The sequence below is a fragment of the Heliangelus exortis genome, chromosome 2, assembly GCF_036169615.1.
Source record: "Heliangelus exortis chromosome 2, bHelExo1.hap1, whole genome shotgun sequence".
Lineage (NCBI taxonomy): Eukaryota > Metazoa > Chordata > Aves > Apodiformes > Trochilidae > Heliangelus > Heliangelus exortis.
The window spans coordinates 90,243,303-90,264,090 of record NC_092423.1 but is presented as its reverse complement, the minus strand read 5'-3'; the positions used below and the strand labels follow the sequence as shown (position 1 = coordinate 90,264,090).

At 39.3% G+C, this 20,788-nt stretch overlaps 2 protein-coding genes across 4 annotated transcripts in view; one reads left to right on the top strand and one right to left on the bottom strand.

The window, feature by feature from the left end:
- The window catches only part of INVS (inversin), an 85,580-nt gene extending 68,415 nt beyond the window's left edge, over positions 1-17,165 (top strand). For 2 of the 3 annotated variants that reach the window (XM_071736948.1, XM_071736949.1), the window contains 5 exons: positions 2,803-3,104; positions 7,260-8,055; positions 12,193-12,425; positions 13,368-13,448; positions 16,247-17,165. In XM_071736948.1, the coding sequence (XP_071593049.1) occupies positions 2,803-3,104; positions 7,260-8,055; positions 12,193-12,425; positions 13,368-13,448; positions 16,247-16,362 (1,528 nt within the window). In that variant the 3' untranslated portion in view covers positions 16,363-17,165. The remainder of the gene's footprint in view (positions 1-2,802; positions 3,105-7,259; positions 8,056-12,192; positions 12,426-13,367; positions 13,449-16,246) is intronic. The other variant, XR_011724452.1, reaches the window with a different exon arrangement.
- A 246-nt stretch (positions 17,166-17,411) lies between these two features.
- Positions 17,412-20,788, bottom strand: part of TEX10 (testis expressed 10) — a 54,403-nt gene continuing 51,026 nt past the window's right edge. The window contains exons 13-15 of the mRNA XM_071736950.1: positions 20,261-20,442; positions 19,089-19,299; positions 17,412-17,650 (exon numbers count right to left, since the gene is read on the bottom strand). Of these exons, the coding sequence (XP_071593051.1) occupies positions 17,537-17,650; positions 19,089-19,299; positions 20,261-20,442 (507 nt within the window). The 3' untranslated portion in view covers positions 17,412-17,536. The remainder of the gene's footprint in view (positions 17,651-19,088; positions 19,300-20,260; positions 20,443-20,788) is intronic.

Genomic DNA, 20,788 nt, shown 5'->3' with positions numbered 1-20,788 from the left:
AGTGTATGCTGACGAGAATTCCATGTAAATCCATCCTGAATCCAGTATTTTAATTTAAGAAGTAAAATGTTAAGTTTCCGAATGGCACCAAGGTGCATGCAGCATCTAAATGTAAGCACATCAAAGATGAAAGCAGAAATCAGAATGGTGTTAATACATACGAAAAGTGGTTGAGGAAAAAATAGATAGGTGAGAATGAACAGAAGGCTTTGCACATTTGGCAAGACTTAACAACACAGGAATACTGGGTGGGAATTTACTGCCTTTTTACCATTTTTTTAAGGACTATATATTAAAAGGTTGTATTAGATCATAAGCTGGACATGTTGTGATTCAGCAGTGCCATGCTTTCAAAAAACAAACATCAAGCTTAATTGTATAGCAGGGGACAGCTATTTATACAACACAAAGCAGAGCTCTTCTTGGTCAAGATAAAGCTTTAGCAGCAGTAGGATCATACCTGGAGATCTATTTTCAGTTGTGAATCGTAACTAATTTTTATGTCCCCCAGCACAGAGGCATATTTTAAATTTAAATCTTCCTCCACTGAATAGATAACAAAAAGCAACATATTCTTCACAGAGTAGAAAAGTTTGGTTTCATTTTGGCAGGATCCAAAACTCAAAGCATCTCTGTGTCTTCACAAATGCTTAAGGCTGAAACTGTTCCTTTCCATCTGCTAAGGCTTCAGTTTCTATTTTCTCACTTCTGTAATGAAGTACAAATTTATGATCATTCAGGACAAGATTCTATGGCAAATACAATGGAAAATTTTGGTATGGCAGCTTGGTTATCACAGAGCATTTTTCTTTATTCAGAGCCAAAATTTGGATCCTTCTGAGTTGCCAGAACCTCCTGAGAATGACTTAGGACCCTTCAGTTAGAAATTCATCTGCTTGCTTTCCTTGTGCATAAACCCTGGTCTCTCAGTTTAGACAGCACTAAAACTTGGAAAAATTAATTTAGAAAATTTCCTTCATTATAAAACAAACTGTGTTTCTAACTAAATAAAGCAAACCTCAAGGGGAGGTTCGTGAGTATTCTTCAGGAGTCTGTTAGTCAGTTACGCTCTACTGTGACAATTAGGATGATGGTCTACAAAATCCCTTTCATTTACTGATTTAATTGGTTTCAGCTGAAAAATTAGCACACAAACAAAATCTTTTAGAAAAAAAATCCCCTTTTACTTCCTCTCAACTTTTAGTCCTGTGTAATTTCAATAACTGGAATGTTACTGAAGTTAGTGTTTGGAGTGAATCTTCTCATCCAAATTTGCAGCCCACTTGGGCTTGGTTGTGTATCACACAACCCCTCTCACACCTTCTTTTCTAATGGAGGATACTGGTAAACGCTTGATTCTTGTGAAGAAAAGAAAATGACTGTTCTGTGAATAGTAAGATCTGATTTATCATCTTAAACAGCAGAGTAGTGTCAGTGGGATCCATACTGTACATGAGACAGATACCCTCACCTAGTCAGCCTGCGGAATGCCGATATTATTTGAAAATAGCCACTTTTTTTCCGGTGCCAGAGGGAATACTGAACTTCAGGCTGCCAGGAGTGTATTTTTTAGATCAATTAGCAGCTTCTCAGGTACAAAGTTCAATCAGCTGCTTCTGCAGAGCATACTCGATAAGATAGTACTGACAGATAAAGTTAAAGCTTCTCCTTAGCAGCTCACACAGAAGTGACATATACTGGCATTGATACGACTCACAGGAACCGGGGCTGGCGTGCTGCATAACTAACCTGTCATATGCTCTGCTGTGAGCTAATGTGTCAACAGTCTGCAAACTACACTGTAGCATGGGGAGCAGGTTAAAATATCAGGCAGCTACACGAGACGACATTTACAACCTGTCCATTCCATCAGGAGAAGTGTCAGTTCATTCTACAGCCAGTGCTTCGTTTACAAAGCCAGATTCAGCGGCGGGAGGATGCGAAATGTTTGCTGCCTGCCATTGGGTTTGTTCTGCTTTGCAGGAAAACGGATTCCAAATCTAAAGTGTGATGGCATTCCCACTGTATTTCAAAATAGGTTGCAAAACAGTATTCACCAGATGTGCCTTCCCTAAGCTTCTCCAAGATTCCTCTTTATATCCACATTATTTAAGAGATGCACGACTTCTTTCCTTTTGGAAAACGGAATGTCATAATTGTAATGGCATGCGATGTGCACACAAGTCTTTCACTCACATATTTTCAGTTCTTATAATTTGTATAAGGTTTAATCTGGTTATGCAAAGTAAGTTTATTATCTGCTAATTATAAATGCATAGCAGGAAGTTAGCACCAGTAGCTAGTTTGAAGATCGTTTATAATTGTCTGTATTAATTATGACACTGGTGAGTATGAGAAATAATTTTCAAAGAGATTGTCTTTTACTGAAGTTTTCTGATTTTCCGATATAGTTCATTGCTACTTATATTAAAGCATTTTTCATTACTAATTAAAAAATTAGAGTCATATTTCTTGTCTTCTGACACCTCTTCAAAGTCCTGCTTTTAATTTTTGTATATTTGTAAGGAAAATAAGTTTCATTATTTTCCACAAGGGAGTGTTAAAAAAAAAAAAAGCCACCACAAATTGAATGGGCAGCTGACTTGTAAGGACATCACCTTCACTAGGGTCTAGCTGCAAGTCAGTTGCAGCTGGACTTCAATACAATAGGTGTTCCCTTCTCACACACACACAAAAAAAGTGTTATAGTCAAGGTTTTATTGTGGTGCTGTCAGGTTTCAGGAGAAACACGGTCACTAGATTTTGTCTGTGGAATTCTTATGGTATTGACTATAATTACAGGAAACGTGAAGAGGAAAGTAAGAGAAAAGAAGCCAAGCTGCAGAAGGGGTTGCAGAACGTGGAGCAAAACAGGGCTCGAGTACAACAGAATCCAGCAAATCGAGAGAAGACTACCAGCATCTCACAGTTACTTAATAAACAAATTGAGACACAGAATAAGAGACCTCTTTCCCTCAGTGCTTCACAAATTCAACCAGAGAGAAACAGTAGAGGTTCACCTAAAGCTTGTCATAGCAAAGGGACACCAAAGGAGAGTTGCCCGTCAGCAGAGCCTCAGAGTGAAGGTCATAACATCAGGCAAGGTTTGTAACCTTTTTTAGTTGTTCTGATTATCCTTTTTTTCCATGTCTGGGAGTGTTTTATATGTAGAACCTGTTTTACTGTATGGTTTCTTGTTCTTTCATTATTTAAGTGATTTATATAGGATAGAGTTAGATGCAAATTCTTTACTGCACATGTTATGTCAGTCTAAGTAGTCAAAAATACCAGTACCTACAGCATCTGTAAAAATAGCTAAATTACATGAGAACAGGTTGTTTGGAGTTGCTTGCACTGTGTGGAGAAAAGGAGATTAAAGATATTGGAGCCTATCTGTGGGATTCTTGAAGAATGTTGTAATTTGTTTTCAAACAAAGTTGAAGTAAAATTTTTCTAAGTGACATTTCTAACACACAGAGGGGGCTGTTCAGACAGCTTGGTTCTCTGTGACAGAGCTCTCCAATGACCTGTCTTTGAAGTCCTCTTGTTGAGAACACTCTAAGGTACTTTTTGAGAAGTGAGACTGTTTTCAGGAATTGTACTATGAAACACTTGTCTAAAGCTTGCTCCTTTACTTTTCTTGCCCTGCTCCACTCTTTTATACAATCTAGAAATGCATCGTGATTTTATCACCATTTCTTGACCACTGCTACATTAGTTTTGGCATGATAAACATTTTAATAACATTTCAGTCAGTTCTGACTGCAGCCAGTTATAGCAATGGCTCAACTCTTTCAAAACTGGTCATGTTAAAACAGCTTTGTTATAATTTGAAGAAAAAAATTAATAAGTAGTTTATTTAAGGTAAGTAGCAAGGACTCCTTCTCATATGTAATTTTTTTTTGTTAATTCCTCTGTAAATTCTGATCAGAGTATTATAATAATCCAAAGGAAAAAGAAGTCAAAGAGCTGTTCCTACTGAATAGTTTTACCTAAATTTCTTTAACTTTTACATGGGAATTTGTTGGCAAAAAATGCTCAAAGCAGAATGCTTGACTGTATTGTCACAGTAAAAGAAGACATATGTATCTTAGCCTAACGTATCCTGTGATAGCAAAGTAATGATGAAGAGGGGTGCTAGAAATTCTAGCAGGATTTATCTCTATGTGAATTAACTCTATATTAATTGAAATATTAAGATGGCAAAGTAAAACCTGTAAGAATAACCAGAAACCGTGGTTGTCAAATAGAAAATGGATAGCTGTAATGAGCATAACAAGGAGAAAATTATATAATTGAAAGAAAAGTAAAAGAGAAGGATTTGGGGAGAGTTAGAACAGTGAAAAGAGAAGGACAAAGAAATCACAAAGGAGGAATGAACAGCCTTTTCTTTCACCGACTCCTCTATCCATTCATTGCCAAAATCTTCCTTTGGTTATGCCAATGGAAACTGCATTGCATCAGTCAGACTCCCTCTGCTTCATGGAACAAAGGTAATGGTTTTGCACTGGGAGAGTGACCTTAAGTAAGTAGGTAGTCCATGGGAAACACAGACTACAGGGTCAGACTGACTGGAGAGCAGGACTGAATTTGCCAGATTTTCTGCAAAAGTTTCTACCTCTGATACTTATGTTTGGAAAACCTACATTAATGTTCAGTTGTCTACACTTCCCTTCCCAGTAGCCTGGGGAATCCCAACCAGCAGCAAATTCTAGCAGCATGGAGCTTGGACTTTCAATTGAAGGTTTTCCTGAAGTTGGAGATTTCCTGAAGTAGCTGTGCAAAATAATGTTTCTATGCTAATGGTTTTAAAATCATACTGGCCATTGCCTGGAGAATGTTTTGCTTTTTAATACATCTTAATGAATCTTTAAAAGCAGAATATAATTTCTGCAAAAGAGAAAATTTTTTTATTTTAAATAGAAAATTCTACACCATTGTTTATTATCTTTCTTCACCATGAGTGTTGAAAAGAAAAATCTTTACTCAAGGTTCTCCTGCAGTTACATGATAATAAGTTTACTTCTACAGTTAAAAAGTTTACCTTAGTAAAGAAAGCCTCCCAAAAGCCCGTGTTTGAGGTAAAATGCTGTACTATTTTTACATAAACATTTTCTTTTTGGTTTTGGAATGATGCCAGGAAATTTGGCACAGTAAGGATCAAATAATGAATTCCATAAGCTGTTCTCATTAGGTGTTTTAAGCGATCGTTTTGTGACCAAAACTTTAACTCACTTCATTGGATGATCCCGTGGGCTGGCACTTTGAAAGATTTTTAGCAATTGCAAATAGAATTTTTGCATCTGGTAATAATATATTAAAACTGCATTTAGTTGGTGGGTCTGTTCTAATCTCTTCTCCACTTACGATCTTCTTCCCTGTGTGTTTTCTCTCCTTTGCCTTAACTATAGTATCAAGAAGCAAGTTCTTTTTTGTGCTCTGTGCTTGTTATTGTTTGGTCTTTCTATCTAAGAAAATTTGTTTCAGCCTCAAAAGATGATCTCAAGAAGTTACATGATGGGGTTTTTTTCCATTCCTCAGTTTTCCAGTTGTTCAGATGGGGAAGTTCTGCATGTTCTACTTTAACAACTTAAATGTCTTACAGTAAATGTGTTCTACATACTGTGCCAAGTAGTGGGTTAGGTTGAGTTCAGAATGAGGCCATTTTAAAAGGCTGTGTACAGTTGCCTCACAGCTGTAAAAATGAACTTGTTGGGAGATCAAAATAGTGTTGTGACAGTGCTCAAATTTTCATACATTTCAATTGACTGTCAGCCCCGAATCATTTCTGTTGATGGCACTGACAGTTTTGTACTTGGCCTCATTAAGAGTAGGATTATGCCCACAGAAATCTTGGCTTCAAAAGAAAATCATCTGCTTCCCTGGAGTAATGAGAAAGGGACAGGGAATTTCCGTCTTCATCCTGGGAGATTAAAATTGTTTATTAAAATAGATTTTAAAAAAATAATTAAATTAATGATGCATTAAAATACAGGACTAATTACCCATATGACAATAATGTATAAGTTATAGTAACCTCTCAGTCAATACAGACCTGTCATGGTGATAAATCTTCTCTGTTGGAGACACCACTGATAATAATGCTGAATTTCTTTTGTATAGTCTGTTAATCTGCCATAGTCTGTTACCCAGTCAAGGGAGTATTTTATAAACTGTATCCTATACAGTTCTAAAAAAATGTAGTGTGGTTTTACCAAGTTTTGGATAATCTAGAAGATTTTTGTCAAAGATTACTTTTCTTTTTCCTCTCTTACCTGCCCTTTAACAGGTAAGGTAAGACACCTGTCCGGTCCATTTTCCCATTCCCCTGTTAGTTTCTTAGCAAAATAGAAGGTGGATGCTAGATGGAGATTTTATATTTTGCACTTGTCTGGCTTCCAAGTCATCCTCACGAGAGGAAGCAGTTGTCACACTGGATTTATTTTCCCACCTTGTGCTTGGAAAAGGCATCTTGCAGCAAGGGAAAAATGGGAAGGGTTTTGTAGTTTCATTTACAATGTGAAGGGAAGTTGTGAGAAGCCAAGTGCTCTGCTTGTCCTGGGTCAGTGGGTCACCCTGTCCCCATGTGCCAAGTTGCAGGGTGGCAAGAGCACAAGTTGAGCCAAATGAGCTTGAAAAGGGGGGAGATGTAGTGGAGCATCTTCACTGGAACAAGCAGGTGTGTTCATGGGGCTGCACTCCCTCACTGTGTGGTGAGCATTTTTTTCTTTAAAAGACCATCAGTATTTGCAGGTCAGTGAAGAAATGAGTTTCTCCGTGTGACTTTTTTTAGGCACTTAACTCAAATGTAATTTGAAAAATAAAAGTACTTGTGGAATGGTAAGGGGATGAAAAAAATTAAGACCGTACAGTTATGGGCAGTCATGTCCTCTTATATAGCTATATTCTGGTTTGTAGTGGAACTTGAGCATTAAAATGGAATTAAATTATAAAATGGTATTTTAACATTAAACAAAAAAACCCCAAAACAAAACACTGTCATTTAAAAACAAATCGGCTATTGCTTTAAAAAACACATTTTTTCTCAAATCCGTTGTGGGTTTTTGTGTTTCTTTCCTCAATACTAGAAAATTTGGGAGGAGACAAAGCCATGTAAGGTATCTGACATTTTTCCTGCTCACACGTTGTTTTTTGTTTAAGTAAATCCTGTTAAGTAAATCAAAGGTAACTGAGCAAGACAATTAGAGCCGTAAACTGGATCGGAGACTGAACATTTGTTTCCGTTTCTCTGTTTGAAGATTTGTTGAGGAAACAGGTCAGAGGCAAGTCGAGTTGTGTCCATTTCCACTGCGGCAAAACAAAAGAGGGAACAAAAGTGGAAGCGAAACGCCACGTTGCAGCTGCTGCTGCAGAACCAGATGGAGAAAAGCACAAGGAGCACTGTGCTGAAGCTCGGAGGAGCAGAAGGCAGACTTCTGCTGGTAGGACTGCTGGTGTTGGTGAGAAGCTGAGAGATCAAAGTCAGGCTTCCCCTGGCAACAGGGAGCAGTGTGAGAGAGCGTCTGGGTTCTTCTGCCACGCCAGTTGTTCTGGTGGTGGAGCTGTGAGAAGCTCGAAGCTGTGTGAAGCTGCTTCCAAAGGCAAAAGGCATCAGCAGAAACCCAGGAACAAAGAGGTGAACGATGAGCGATGGTCACCAGCTGGCTCCAGTAGGCCAGGAAGTGCCAAAACAGCATTTGTAAACACCAGAACTGACGGGGTGCCTGCTGCAGAGCAAACTGACAGAGTGGGAAATAATGAACTGGCAAAAAAGGCCTCTCCTTTGTTGTCTGCTGAGGCAGAACCTTCCAGAACTGCGCCGAGAAACTTAGCGGAGTGTTCTGCTCACGGGGACACTTTGAACTTGGAAAAACCAGGTGTGGTTGGATCCAGGAATGGAGATGATCTGTTATGTTCTGTTGCATGGCAAAGTACAAATATTGAACTGATCCCTTTAGAGGTTCGAATGCAGATAATAGAAAAAGAGAGAAAAAGAAAAGAGCTGTTTCGGAAGAAGAACTATGCTGCTACAGTCATACAGAGGACGTGGAGAAGGTAAGACTGCTGTTTCAGTAGCTAGAGAAGAGTGAGATACAAATAGATGTAAATTATATTAGCCCTGTTGGCAGTGTGGTTTATTTGGTCTTTCTGGCTACAACATTATCAGTGCTAAATAAGGAATTTAATAATCTTTCACCAAACAAGTGGAAGTGAGTTCCAGTCACCTAGAATAACATTAGTAAGTTCATAAAAGCTGCAAGGTAAGTAATGACTTTTAATAATTGGAAAATATATTGAATTTCTACTTCAAGCACTGATATTTCTTTACAGAGTGCTGATCCAGATTTGCCTAAGCCTGGAGTTCACTGCTGTTGTGTTCACTAGCAAACTTGCACATGTGGGGGACATGGGGCTTTTCCTAGGATGTTTTCTGTAACCAGATTGATCCTTCATTACCATTTACTGACACACCTGAAATTGTATTCTGACCTGACTTTTAACTGGATAACCAAACCAGTAGAGGTTTGGAAGCTCAGATAGAGTTTGTTGTCAAACTTAAGCTAACTTGAGTGACTTGATTGAGCAGGAACTGATGTAGAGAAGAGGCGGACAGGAGGGAGCAAGATGTCCCAGTGTTTGCTTTCCACAGTGTTATCCTGCTTTCATGAGTTTCAGCCTCATAAATACAGTATTGATGTGTGTGTGCTTTAACACTTAATTTCTTATAAAGTTTGATAGTAAGAGAATGGCAGCTGCAGGTGAAGTGTTAGCATATGTACATAATTCTTATTTTTTAATTTTTATTGACATTTTCTTCAGTTTTTATGTGGATCCATAAAACCATAAACTGCTGATTTTTACTGATAGCTGATCTTTCCAGGTCTCTCACTGGTTTAGCAGTTTCATATATGTTTTAATATTTCTTAGTAGTCAGTTAAAGAACATGGAAGTTCCTCTGAGAGCTCAGCTCCCACACTCTGTGGTATAGCTCAGTAGTGATGCAGACATTGTTTCCCCAACAAAACTACCAAAGGGATCCACTGATGGGTGTCTGGGAGCATACAGATGGTTGGAACATCCTTTACAATAGCCCCTGGCAAACCTGCAAGTTCCCTGCAACAGCAGAATCAGTTCTTAATGCCCAACTGTATGCAGAAAACTGAGTCACTGGTGGACTTCCCTTGTTTGGAGACATGTTGGATGCTTCAATTCCCTCACCAAAAAAAATTCAGAGGGGCTTTTTCTACTCCCTGCTGCCCCAGGAGCCAAGCACAAGCTGTCTGCCCAGTGCAGGGCAGCATCTGAGTGGAGGGCTCAGGAGCTGGAGCATCAGGGACTCCTCTCCTCATCATCAAGAGCCAGCCTGGGCTGTTCAGTCTCCTCTGGGCCTCATCAACCAAGGCCAGGACCAAAAGCTGAGAGAGAACAGCTCTGAATACTTACTGTTCAAGCCTGCTCTTTTGACAAGAGAAGATCTTTTTACAAAAAGATACTATGTAGCTCTGAAAAGCTAAAAAAAAAGAAGCATAAGGTTGTGCTTCCTTCTTTCAGTGGTGTTTCCAAGCTTAAAAAAATCCCTTCATTTCTTACTTTCCAAGTTAGGGTGATACCTGTATTCCCTGTTGTGCTACATACAACAGAGCTAAGAGACAAGTATTAGTAGCCACTTATCTGTGGAGTTCAGAGAATCAGTCTTTCTCCCATTGCTTTTTACTGTTAACTTAGGAGGTCTGAAGAAGTCCTGGCTTTCTCAGGAAGAGCTGCCCATCACTAGGGAAAGGACACCAGACCACATATAGTTCCACATCAGAAACATCTAGAAGTATGTGCTTGAATTCTGCTGTTTCTCTAAATTGGGATTCAATACATTTGCCACACTCTCAAATGCAACAGTCATAATTTGCTTACTGGAAGTTTACAGAGAGCTGTTGTGAGCTGCAACACAATTGTACAGGTCTACTCGAGTATATTAAACTTGTCTTTCTCAGGAAAAGTTTTCAATTCCCACAGTCCACAAACTTTATAAATGCAGTCCTCAAAAGTGTATTTTAAGGTGTGTGGCTTGCCAAAGGTTAATTGCTTATCCAGCTCATTGAGGCTTACAGATTGTGTGTGTCTGTCTGGCTTGCTCTCTCCAGGGGAGCACCACAGCCTCTGCCATTCTCCAGGGGCTGCAGTGTGTCAACAGGCACTGGAAATGGGTTTGTTGCTGTCATTGTTGCTCTCCTACTGGAGCCAAGCTATATTTTAAAATATTTTATTTGCTATATGCATACTTTGACCAGCAGTATTTTTTTAAGATTAGAGCTTCTGTAACAATGACTCTGGATACCATTTGCCAGCTTTATCGTTCTGCACATGCAGTATTTTTATTGTCTGAGCATGGGGTATTTTGTTAAGGTACCACATCAGACTCATAAAGCATCAAACTTGGTCCCATTCTTTTTCTCTCCCTAGGATCTGAATGACCTGCTATGGGAGAGCTGAATTAAAAAAATGTGCACATACTCTAAAGATAACACCTACATCTTGTCAGTGTCAGAGCCCCACAGTTGTTTTCTTGTTACTAAAAGCTACCAGAAGTTCTGTACAAACATGAAATCATTGGTGGGTGCCAAAGTGGAGTGCCTGTGAATGGGTCATTTCACATATCAGCAAAGGCTTCTGGCAATAATTAGTGAATGCCAAGAGAAAAGCTCAGTATTCTTTTCTGCTCAAGTATGAAACAGTTCCCCAATTGTTTTTCCTGCAGTGGTATTCCCATAACTCATCCCTTGCTCAAGTTATACTAGCAAGTCACTGCAATTGTGCCCCTGTTCACTTTCTCTTCCCTTATTACCCTGTTGAAAAGTTCTAAGTGATGTGTTATTTAACAAAACTGGATCTTTTTTTTTCTTCTATCTCTTAATAATTCTCTCATTCCACATTCATACAAAGCTCTGCAACTTGCAAGCACTATGGACATTTATTGGTAAGGTGCAGTTGCTCCCCATGTTTGTTACTTACTTTACTGAGCTGTTTAAAAGTACATGCCTGAATTCTGAAGCCCCACTAAATAAGACTAAATTAAGATTAAATACATTTGTCACCCCCAGCAAGTTTCAAGGAGGTAATTTACTGAGCGTATTGAAAGTTTAGAATTATTTGGGCTGTAACTGAGCATATCACCCCCCTTTGGTGTTCTGTTGTGCTTTTATGTACACATTTTCTGTATGCTGCTGCTGTTCTGTTGGAATAATGCAGTTCATTGGCTTATAACATGTATACCCTTTACTGGGGCTTCTCCAGTAGAAGCCTCATTGAGTGCTGGAGGGGGTGGTGCTTTGGCTCATTACCAAACACTTTATAATTAATATTTTACAAGCGTTACTTAATGTTCATTTGTGACAGGTTTGTACAGCAAAGATCCAGAGTTAATTGCTAGGCCAGTTAATTGACTTGTGAGTGTGAAATGCCAATATCTGATTGAACACTTCTATCGGAGTCCAGAAAAAAACTCAGCAACTCCTGGTTGCTGGTGGCAGTGATCACAAAAGTGGGAAGAAGGAGAGAGGGAATCTGCTGTTGCCACTCAGAAAAGGGCTGTGACCCTGTGCAAGATCAAAGCAACCCTGGCAAGGTTGGCCTGGGAGACAAGGGAGCCTTTGAAGGGAAGGGGGGAAAAAAAGGAAGAACAGATTGCTGAAAGAAGGTGAGGGAGCATCTTCAGAGGAGAGATGGAAAGCTCCTTAGTTTTCTGTAGAGGAACTGTGTGGTTTAACCTGTTAGATTTAGCTTGTCTCTTGCACTGATAGATCGAGAGTACATGAGAAAATTTGGTGTTATTAAGCTGTGAAAAAGAGGAAACAGCATTGATTATACTGGTGTATCATAAGTATTTATAGGTTTTGTCTTCTCCAAATCTTCTATGTGCTATAAAGCAGTTGATAGCACGTTGCAGTACTGGACCTTTTGATACCTGCAGTGCCAGATCTTTGTTAGCTGTGTGAAACAATGGCCACATCCAGAGTTGAACCCGGCTCCTACTTTTTCTCCTGAGCAAATATTTCTCATCCAAATGACTTAGCACATCCGTGGGAGTTCTGTTTTCCCAGTTACTCGTGTAAGCCATGATGTGAACTGATGTGTAGAAAGCACTGAAGTTAAAACAGGTCACCTAAAACAAGTGCTCTTCTCTTTTCTGCTCTCTAGTTACCAGCTAAGACAGGAGTTGTTTCAGCTTCTCAGTGCCAAGCGGCAGTGCAAGGAAGATGAAGACAAATGGAGACAAGAGGCAGCTGCCTTCTTCATTCAAGTTGCTTGGAAGAAACAGCTGAACCAGAGCCCTCTGAAATCAGCTCCTTCATGTAAAAATCCAAAACCTATAAACAAAACCAGCTCAGCCATAAAAAGTAGCAAGCAGTCCATCCTTAAGCAGATATATGGTAATTTTGGCTTCACTGTGCTTATCTTAAATAGCTATGCTTTTATTTTTATGACTGTTTTCTTCCAGACACTTCTTACCCAATTATTAGGGGTTTCAACTATTCATAAAACCTAGTCTGAATCTCAGGTGTTCTGGGTAATTGTGTTTCTGTTTCAAGTTGAAAAAAAACATAGGGCAACTTGTTTTAAACAGCTTCAGATTTAAAATACAGCTGCTAAACCAGTTTGAATCACCACACAGCATTATTCCACCATGGGTCTTGAGCAACCCAGAGCTGCTCACATATATCCAAGTGGAAAGAAAATAGAGCAGTTAAACTGGGATTACTGGCTGTATTGATACAGGGTGGATATCTGGACAATGTCTTAATTATTTTTTTTAAAGCATTGTTTTAAACTTTTTTAAAATTTTGTATTAAATTTTTTCCATTTGAAGAACATGGGCTTGTTCACAGATGGTCTTTCTTTAGTGGAAGAGCAGCATCATCTTTTCTGGTAACATTGCACTGCTGTGCACTATGCCTGGTGCAAAGGAATGCATTTTGAAAACAGGGTAGAGGAATAGCATTGCTTCTAAACCTTAAGTTCCAAGTGGGGATCACTGATGGAGTAAGGATTATGGTAACTGTGGTGGTAAGTCACTTCTGTTGTGGCTCTCTAGTTTAGATAGTCAAAAAGGATAAAATAAATAAATAAACCTAATAGCTTTATTTTCCATCTTTTTTTATAGAAACTGCAAGATGCTATTTTAACTTCTGAGAAAGTTCAGTTGTGGTTGTCACAGTTTTCTGTCAAATAGACCATCTCATTAGTTTCCTTATCATAAGAAAAATACTTTTTTAGAATGAACTAATGCTGCATCCTACTTAAATAGTTAGTGGCTATACTCTACAACATCTTTATGTGAATAAACACAGAGCTGTTCATATTGTTTGTTAAAGGACGTTCTCAGGAAGGCAAAGTGCATCAGCCAGCAAGACCTTCTTCTAAGCTGAAACTTTCTGACGTGCAGCTGGTCTCAGGTAAGACTCATGACATTTAAAGAATACATTAATGTTTATATACACATGAGATGGGTTTCATCTTAGAAAGAAAAATAGGCTGAAGACCTGGGATCTTGTATCAGAACACATAACTACTACCAAACTGTTGTGATTCCAAGCTCACTACTTTCAGACTGACATGAGCACTGCACTTTTATCCTTACGTTGAGTCATTTATATGGAAGTGCATTTTCACTGGGCTGTTATTAGGAAAGGCCTTAATATAATGGACTTGTACAGTGATAAATCACTCACAGACGCTCACATTTTGGTTCAGCAGCACAAATACAGGCCCTGTAGAAGAGAGCAGATTGCTACATCAGCCAAGAATTTACACACCTGTTTGTTAGAAATAGATGGTTTAATGCATAAATGAAAACTTGAAAATCCAAAGTTACTCGTCTGATCTCTGCCCTTTCTTACAAAATGGCATAAGGGGGTTCTTGTGCGGTGCACAAAGCCTCAATTCTTTCCTAGAATTTTACTCGCAGTAAGTTTTAAGGCTCTAGCAAAATAATGCATTAATTTTTCTGCTTAAATCAGACTCCATGTAGTCATTACCAGATCTTGGGAAAGCCTTAGTTCTGTTTGTAGCTGAAATTTTATGTACAAAACTGGCATTGGGGCAGCAGGCTTGGCACGATCAGCACAGCCAAGCTGTGGGGGCAGACGAGTGGGGCCACAGCACGCAAAGCAGAAGAGTATGGAAGAGCAGAGACTGCAAAAGTATTACCAAGGTGACACCAGGCTGGAACATTCATGCACGTGGCTTTAATTGACAGCAAGCTTAAAAATGAAGTTGAGAGTACATGGCTGTCTCTCCTACTATTGCTTTTGCTTAACCAAATGCCATTTTTAACTTTTTCAAGTGTATCATACAAATACTCAGGTATGGGCTGTAGTAATGTTGGCACTTCACATGAGGATTTAGTGCCTCGTTGGACATTTGGTCTTCATGGCTGTACCACACGTTGGTCAGAGGCAGGCTGTGGCTAGAGAACAGCAAAGAAATGCTTCAAGGAGACAGAACTTCAGGTCATTTGCAAAAGGAAGTGAAATACATTTTCTGACTGGTTTGAGAAACCTCTGAAGACAGAAGGAAATCCCAACAGTGAGTTTGCTGGAATTGTAGATGAGTTTCTGCCTCACTGAGAGACAAGAGGCTTTTTTCTTCCTCTGTTTGAAAACAGTTTTAATTAAGAGGCATGACCAGACAGGTGTTTGATTGCCACCTCTTCATGCAGATACAAATCTAAATTTAAAAGAGCTTTAGCAAATAATGCTTCTATTCGTGTAACTTCTCAGGACAACAGCTCTCCCTGTCTCCTGACATAAAAAGGCTTTCTTTTCAGGTTTGAGTGTCCTTTACTTTCATAACTTGGTGACGAATAGGATAGTGATAGGAACTCTGCCCAGTTCCTTTAGAACACTGCCTACTTTTATTCACCTAATAGGAGCTCAGGGAACTCTGAGCCCTTACTTAAAGACAATAACATGTTTTTCATCTGACTGCCTTTGTGCATGACAACATTACGTTTGTTGGAAAAGTTCAGAGCTGTCAGTGGCTAATGCCAGATACTCCATTTCTGACGTAGGTGCCTGGAGTAGGTCAGAATGGACTGCTCAGTTTGATTCTTCCCTTGCAGAAGGTACATCTGGGAAGGTGAAGACTGACTGTCAGCCCGAGTTTTAATGTTCATACAGCCAGTGGAAAAAGCACCCGGTGACAAATCTCTTAAGAGGGACTGACACCAAACTCACTTAACTTACAGACATAGCAGACCAAACACTTCAGAGTGGGGACACACAGAGAAGGTATTGAAAGGAAAAGTACAAATAAGTAAGAGGGGGTAGAGGGCTAGAGGTAGAAAAAAGAGTGTACAATGGGATATACTGACATGAGGGAGGTGCTTTGCTGGCAAATAGGACCTTTATGAAGTTACAACAAAAGTTGTTCCTTTTTAAATGATTTTTAAATTGTTATTAAATAAATGCTCCTTGTCGGTTCAGTAAATGGTATTTAAAGAGGCTTCCCCACAGCAGGCTGGGCAGATAAGGCCCTTTGTTTTGCCACAGACATTAAGGTGCAGACACCTGGAGTTGTAAGAGTTTTGCAATTCCTGGCATTAGAAAGCTGTCCTTAGGATGTGCTGGGTTCACCCCCTCAATGAAATGGTCACATTTGCACTTGGGCTGAGCCTGGCTCGAATGGGATAAAGCACAGAAATGTTTACATCCTATTGCTAAAAAACCAAGAAAAGAAACACACATATTAATTGTAGCACAATGCAGTGAACAGAATCACTGAATGAGCCCAGACATTCAGCCAGACTCAAACCTGAAGAGAAAGCTCAGATGACTTTTTTTTTTTTTTTTTTTTTTGCTTTCAAATAGTTCATAGAATACTTGCTTGAGCCCTGGACTAGTTACTTTCTAGAAATGACCCGGTACCTGAACACTGCTAAATATTGCTCAACAGAATCTCTTGCTGCTCTTCAGCACACTCAGCCAAGAGCATTGTGTTAGTGACTGAACCATCAGCCTGGAAACCTGCACTCACTCACAAGAGTGAATCTCGAGTTAAACACGTGCAGTGCTGCTCTCTGTAAGCTGTACCCGCGGGCCCAGAAACTGTACTCTGTTTACAGATATCAGCAGAGAGATGTCAGAAGAAGGAGTGTTCTTTCTTTCCTTGGTAGGTTCACACCTAGAACACAGTGCAGATGAAACTTTATCCACTAGAGTTACTCATCAAAAATAATTTTGTTCTTTTTCAGTGAACAACCTGCAGTGCGTTAATTTGCTGGAGAACATGGGAAAATCAAAGCAATTTTCGTACAACATGAGACAAAGCACTGCTGCAAAATCAAAAAATTCAAGACTCAAGCACTAAGCAAAATGGAACATTTAGAATTTAAAGGGCCCATTCCGATACAAGTGTTATTTTTCATCAGGTACAAGTCATGTACAATATACTAAACTTGAACACATTTTCAACTTTGTATTATTTCAGCATTACGTGCCAAGCAGACTTCTGAGGAGTTGGACTGATTTTATTTTGTGTATAAATTACTTTTTAAATGCTACTTTTATTTTCTGAGGATTAAGTCCTATTTGGAAACAGAAAATTAAACACTAAGCCCAGCATTAGGATTGTGTTTCAGGGGTTCCCAAAGTTGTCTCTTGTCAAAAGCAGGAATTTTTAATGTGTTCATTAAACACAGTTTCAAAGGAGAAGGAAACTGTACTAAAGATGTGACACCTCTGAAAGACTGTGGTTCAATTTCACCTCAAATTTATTAAATGTATTTCACAATCTACACAGGAACAGGTGGTCAGCCTTCATGCTCCACTTCTGTAGTGAAGAAACAATTGTTTCTCAGCTAGCTATGGCTTTGGAAGGAAAAGTAGACATGCTGACAAAAAGTCCTCAATATATAAATTGCTTTCCACAGCCAATGGAAATTGTTTGGTTTTGTTTACTACCCTTTGAGATTATCAACTTTTTTTTTCATATAAATAGCTATTTTTATACATGCACAAAGAAGAATTTGCACAGAAAGCAAGAAAAGATGGAACCTGTTCTAGAAGAAGCCGCCTTCTTGTAAAAGCTTTGAAGTTGCCAGTTTACAGTATTTACCTTGCACAAAGTGTTTTATAATACAAACTCAAATAAAATAAAAAAATGTTACTCTCGTTTCCAAGGATATTGCTTTCTATTTTTTTACTCTAGTTGGTATTATGTAATTCTGATCTTTTTTTTTTTTAATCAATACAATGCTTTGAGATAATATTGGAATCAATATATGTCTGTTTCTCTGCAAGCACCTAAAGCTTCAACGAGACCAGATTTTCTTTAACTCACTCACTGTGGTCACCATATCTTCTACCACCAACTTCCAAGTAATGTCTGCTTGCTTGAAAAGAAAGGCAATAGGGGTGTGCAGTTCTTTGTAAAATTTTATTCTGTTTCACTTACAAAAAAAAATTGACAAGCTTTGTTCCAACGTCTTCCATTCAAAACTAAATAGAAGTAAATGCTTTACAATAAATGCAGTTCAACCTCTTTAATACACTGCGTTTATAGGGCCAGGTCCCGGGGGGTGAGAGGCAAGGTAGATGTTGAAACAGTAATGAAGGTCTGTTAGCCACTGCTCTTGGACTTCACCACTCTTCAGTGTCTAGAAGGAAGGGGAAAAAAAAAAAAAAAAAAGGCAAAATGAAGATTCACCAGCAGCACTTGCAAAGCTTTACTTTGTTTTTCATCAGGTGTGCTGTAAAGAGACAAGACGACCCTGTTCACCTGCAGACAGTGGCACTGTTCTTCTCATTTATACATTTCAGCTATTAAAGCCAAAATAATAAAGTGTTACTGCCTGGTATGCTAAGGCAGCGTTTCCTTATGAAGTGTACGAGTTACATCAGATGTGATTTCCTTACTTTCAATTACAGTGGCTGCTTACTTTCCAATTCTGCAGTTTGTAGTCAATTAAAATGCTCATAAGCACGGTTCTACGCAAGCAGGAGAGCCCAATATCCTGGTCTACAGCAGAACTGCTACCAACAGCCCAGCACAGCCCCTGCTCCAGTAATTCACTCTCCTTAGCATTCATATGTGGTTAAAAAAAAATAAAAATCTCAACAACAAACACGACCCACCACAGGGGAACATGGCACAAGCTGACTGAGGCATTTTCAACACCAAAGGCAACCAACCACCTCATTCTCTGTAAGAGAACTTGCCCACTACTTGCTTGCATCTGCTTTTGCCACCACTGAGGTCTTGTTACTGGTACCAGACCCATTAACAGCTATGCATGGGTATGGGGAGGTTACTTACTCAAACTTGTGGGACATACAAACTCCCTGTGCTCAAAACTAATTAAGAGCTTTGTGCAAAGGCAGTTTCAGATTGTTTTTTTCTAAGAGAGAATTAACTGCAATAGTCTCAAAACCACTGGGCCCTAGAAATGTAAATAAAAGCACTGGGGTTTGCAGTATTTGAAAGAGAATATACTTTGCACTGTACATATTTAAAAGACTGATACAGTAACATCTTTAAACACCCATATACCCTTGCTCCAATAAAGAGAAAAGCCTTTTTTATTTTGAGATCTCTCTCCCTCAGGATATGTAGGTGAGACACTGGCAGGGGTTGCCCAGGGAAGCTGTGGCTGCCCCCTCCCTGGAAGTGTTCAAGGCCAGGTTGGATGGGCCTTGAGCAGCCTGGTCTGGTGGGAGGTGTCCCTGCCCATGCAGAGGGGTTGGAACTGGGTGATCTTTAAGGTTCCTTCCAACCCAAACCATCCTGTGGTTGGTTTGACCCACGTGAAGGGTTGAACTATTCTGAACACTCCACTCCCAGTGTATTTAGTTAGGAAGCCAGCTGTGGTGCAGGCTCACAAGACTGGGTGCAAGCTAAACTTCAGGCTGTCCCATCAGTGCAAAGGCCACAGGAGCTGGGACAAGGGGCACACCCCTACACAACCCGGGCTTTTGGGACAAACAGAAGACAACCATTAACTTGTGTTTCACTCAACATCTGTTCTTCGTGTTTGCAATAATATTTACACCTCGTACACTCTTGTAATCAGTGGGAGACAAGGAGAAGTTTCCTACCATAATGTCCTTGATAATCTGCTGCACCAGAAATTCGTTTGTGATCATATGGCTCCTGAGCTGACCGTGCTGCATCAGCAAGCGAAGCAGCTGAGCAACAACCGGCAGCTCTTCCCGACAGATCCTGCTCACTTGCAGGCTCTGCAGCATCAGTCTCAGCAGTCGTGGCAGGAGTGCTAATGCAGAAATACACGATCCCCACAGCATGTCCCTGAGAGGGCAAGAGAACAAAAACTGAAATGATCGAGGGCAGCACCTTCTGTGAATTACCCTCACAGCTGCGCAAGGAAATGGGCCTCTGGGAGAGTTCAGTCATGCCATAATTAGTGCCACGGCAGAAAACCTGTACCAAGAAAATGCTGCACTTGAAAATATTTTAAAATTATGTACAGCACTTGAAAAAAAAAAAAAAATCTAAGGCCCTGCCCTGACGCTACAAATGTTGCTGAAGCTCTTCCACAGTGTCATTTCTTGTTCAGTGCAGCTGGGAAGAAGGTTGTGTTCAGACATTGTTCAGATAAAGCTGAATATTTAAGACTCGTAAGAAATCAGACAATGAAATAATTTTTTTGTGATGTGCAACTCATTGCAATACAGTAAGTGAAGGAGGACTTGGGCTTTAAAAGCATATCTTAATTTTTTCAGTATGCTTTAAGGAACTTTGCTGTACATGGAATAGTTAAGAGGAAAAAATCTGCAGCTAAACCAGTTTAAAGACATTTCTGTTATATGGATAAGCTTATTTAAATCTAGTATCTGCAGCTTGTTTTTTTAAACCAAATGGATTTGCAGGCTATAAAAAGATGCCTGAATTTTTAGAGCCAAAGTATCAAGTCAGTTACAAGTAAAAGCTTATAAAGCCAAATCCTTTGCATGTTGCTTTTCAATGCATCTAATGAAACTAAAGGCTAAAGCTAAAGATTAAGGTATAAATATCCACCTTACTAGAGTCAGGATGACATCTAACTAGAGATGCTGCTTTCTTCTGTTATTTTTTTGGAATCATTCCAGCTAACTTTGCATCTGTTTTTCTTAAATCCAAGTACTGTTCTGAAGTAAGCAAAATACTGACAACCAAATAAATTGGGGGGATGTATGAGGGGGTATTCTTTCCTTTTACATCTTTAATGCTTGTGTGTGTGCAATTAACAGGGTAAGAAAAGCAGCATTACCTTTTCTGTACATGTTCTGCATCCTCTTTGTCTAAAGTCAGCAGAAAGTACAGGAGACTGTAACAGCAAGAAGCTAAGAACTTGTGCAGGTTTTCACTGAGGATGCAAGCTTGATCCAAGAGCTTATTTATGGCACAAAGAACAGATCCAGCTGTGCTATCAGGTATTACAACCAATCCAACCTGTATTAAAACAAACAAATAAAAAACCCAAGTTCATCACTCCAAACACAAGGTTTTTTGCTGGTATCCATGCATGTCTAGAGCTGAATGAATCTTTCATATCATGACACATATTACTTTGTTTCTGTTCAAGTTCTACACACTACTGCATTCGTTTAAATCTCTTATTTTCTCAGGAAAATATACACCCAAACCAACAGAAGGTTTAACCAGCATCTTCACTCCATCCCCTCTAAATAATTCATCTCAAATATATGTATTTAAGAAAGCCACTGCTTTGAGCCTTGCTCTGGAAGAAAGTACAGGCACAAGCAGAACCTTTTGAACAAAACAGGTCTTTCCTTTT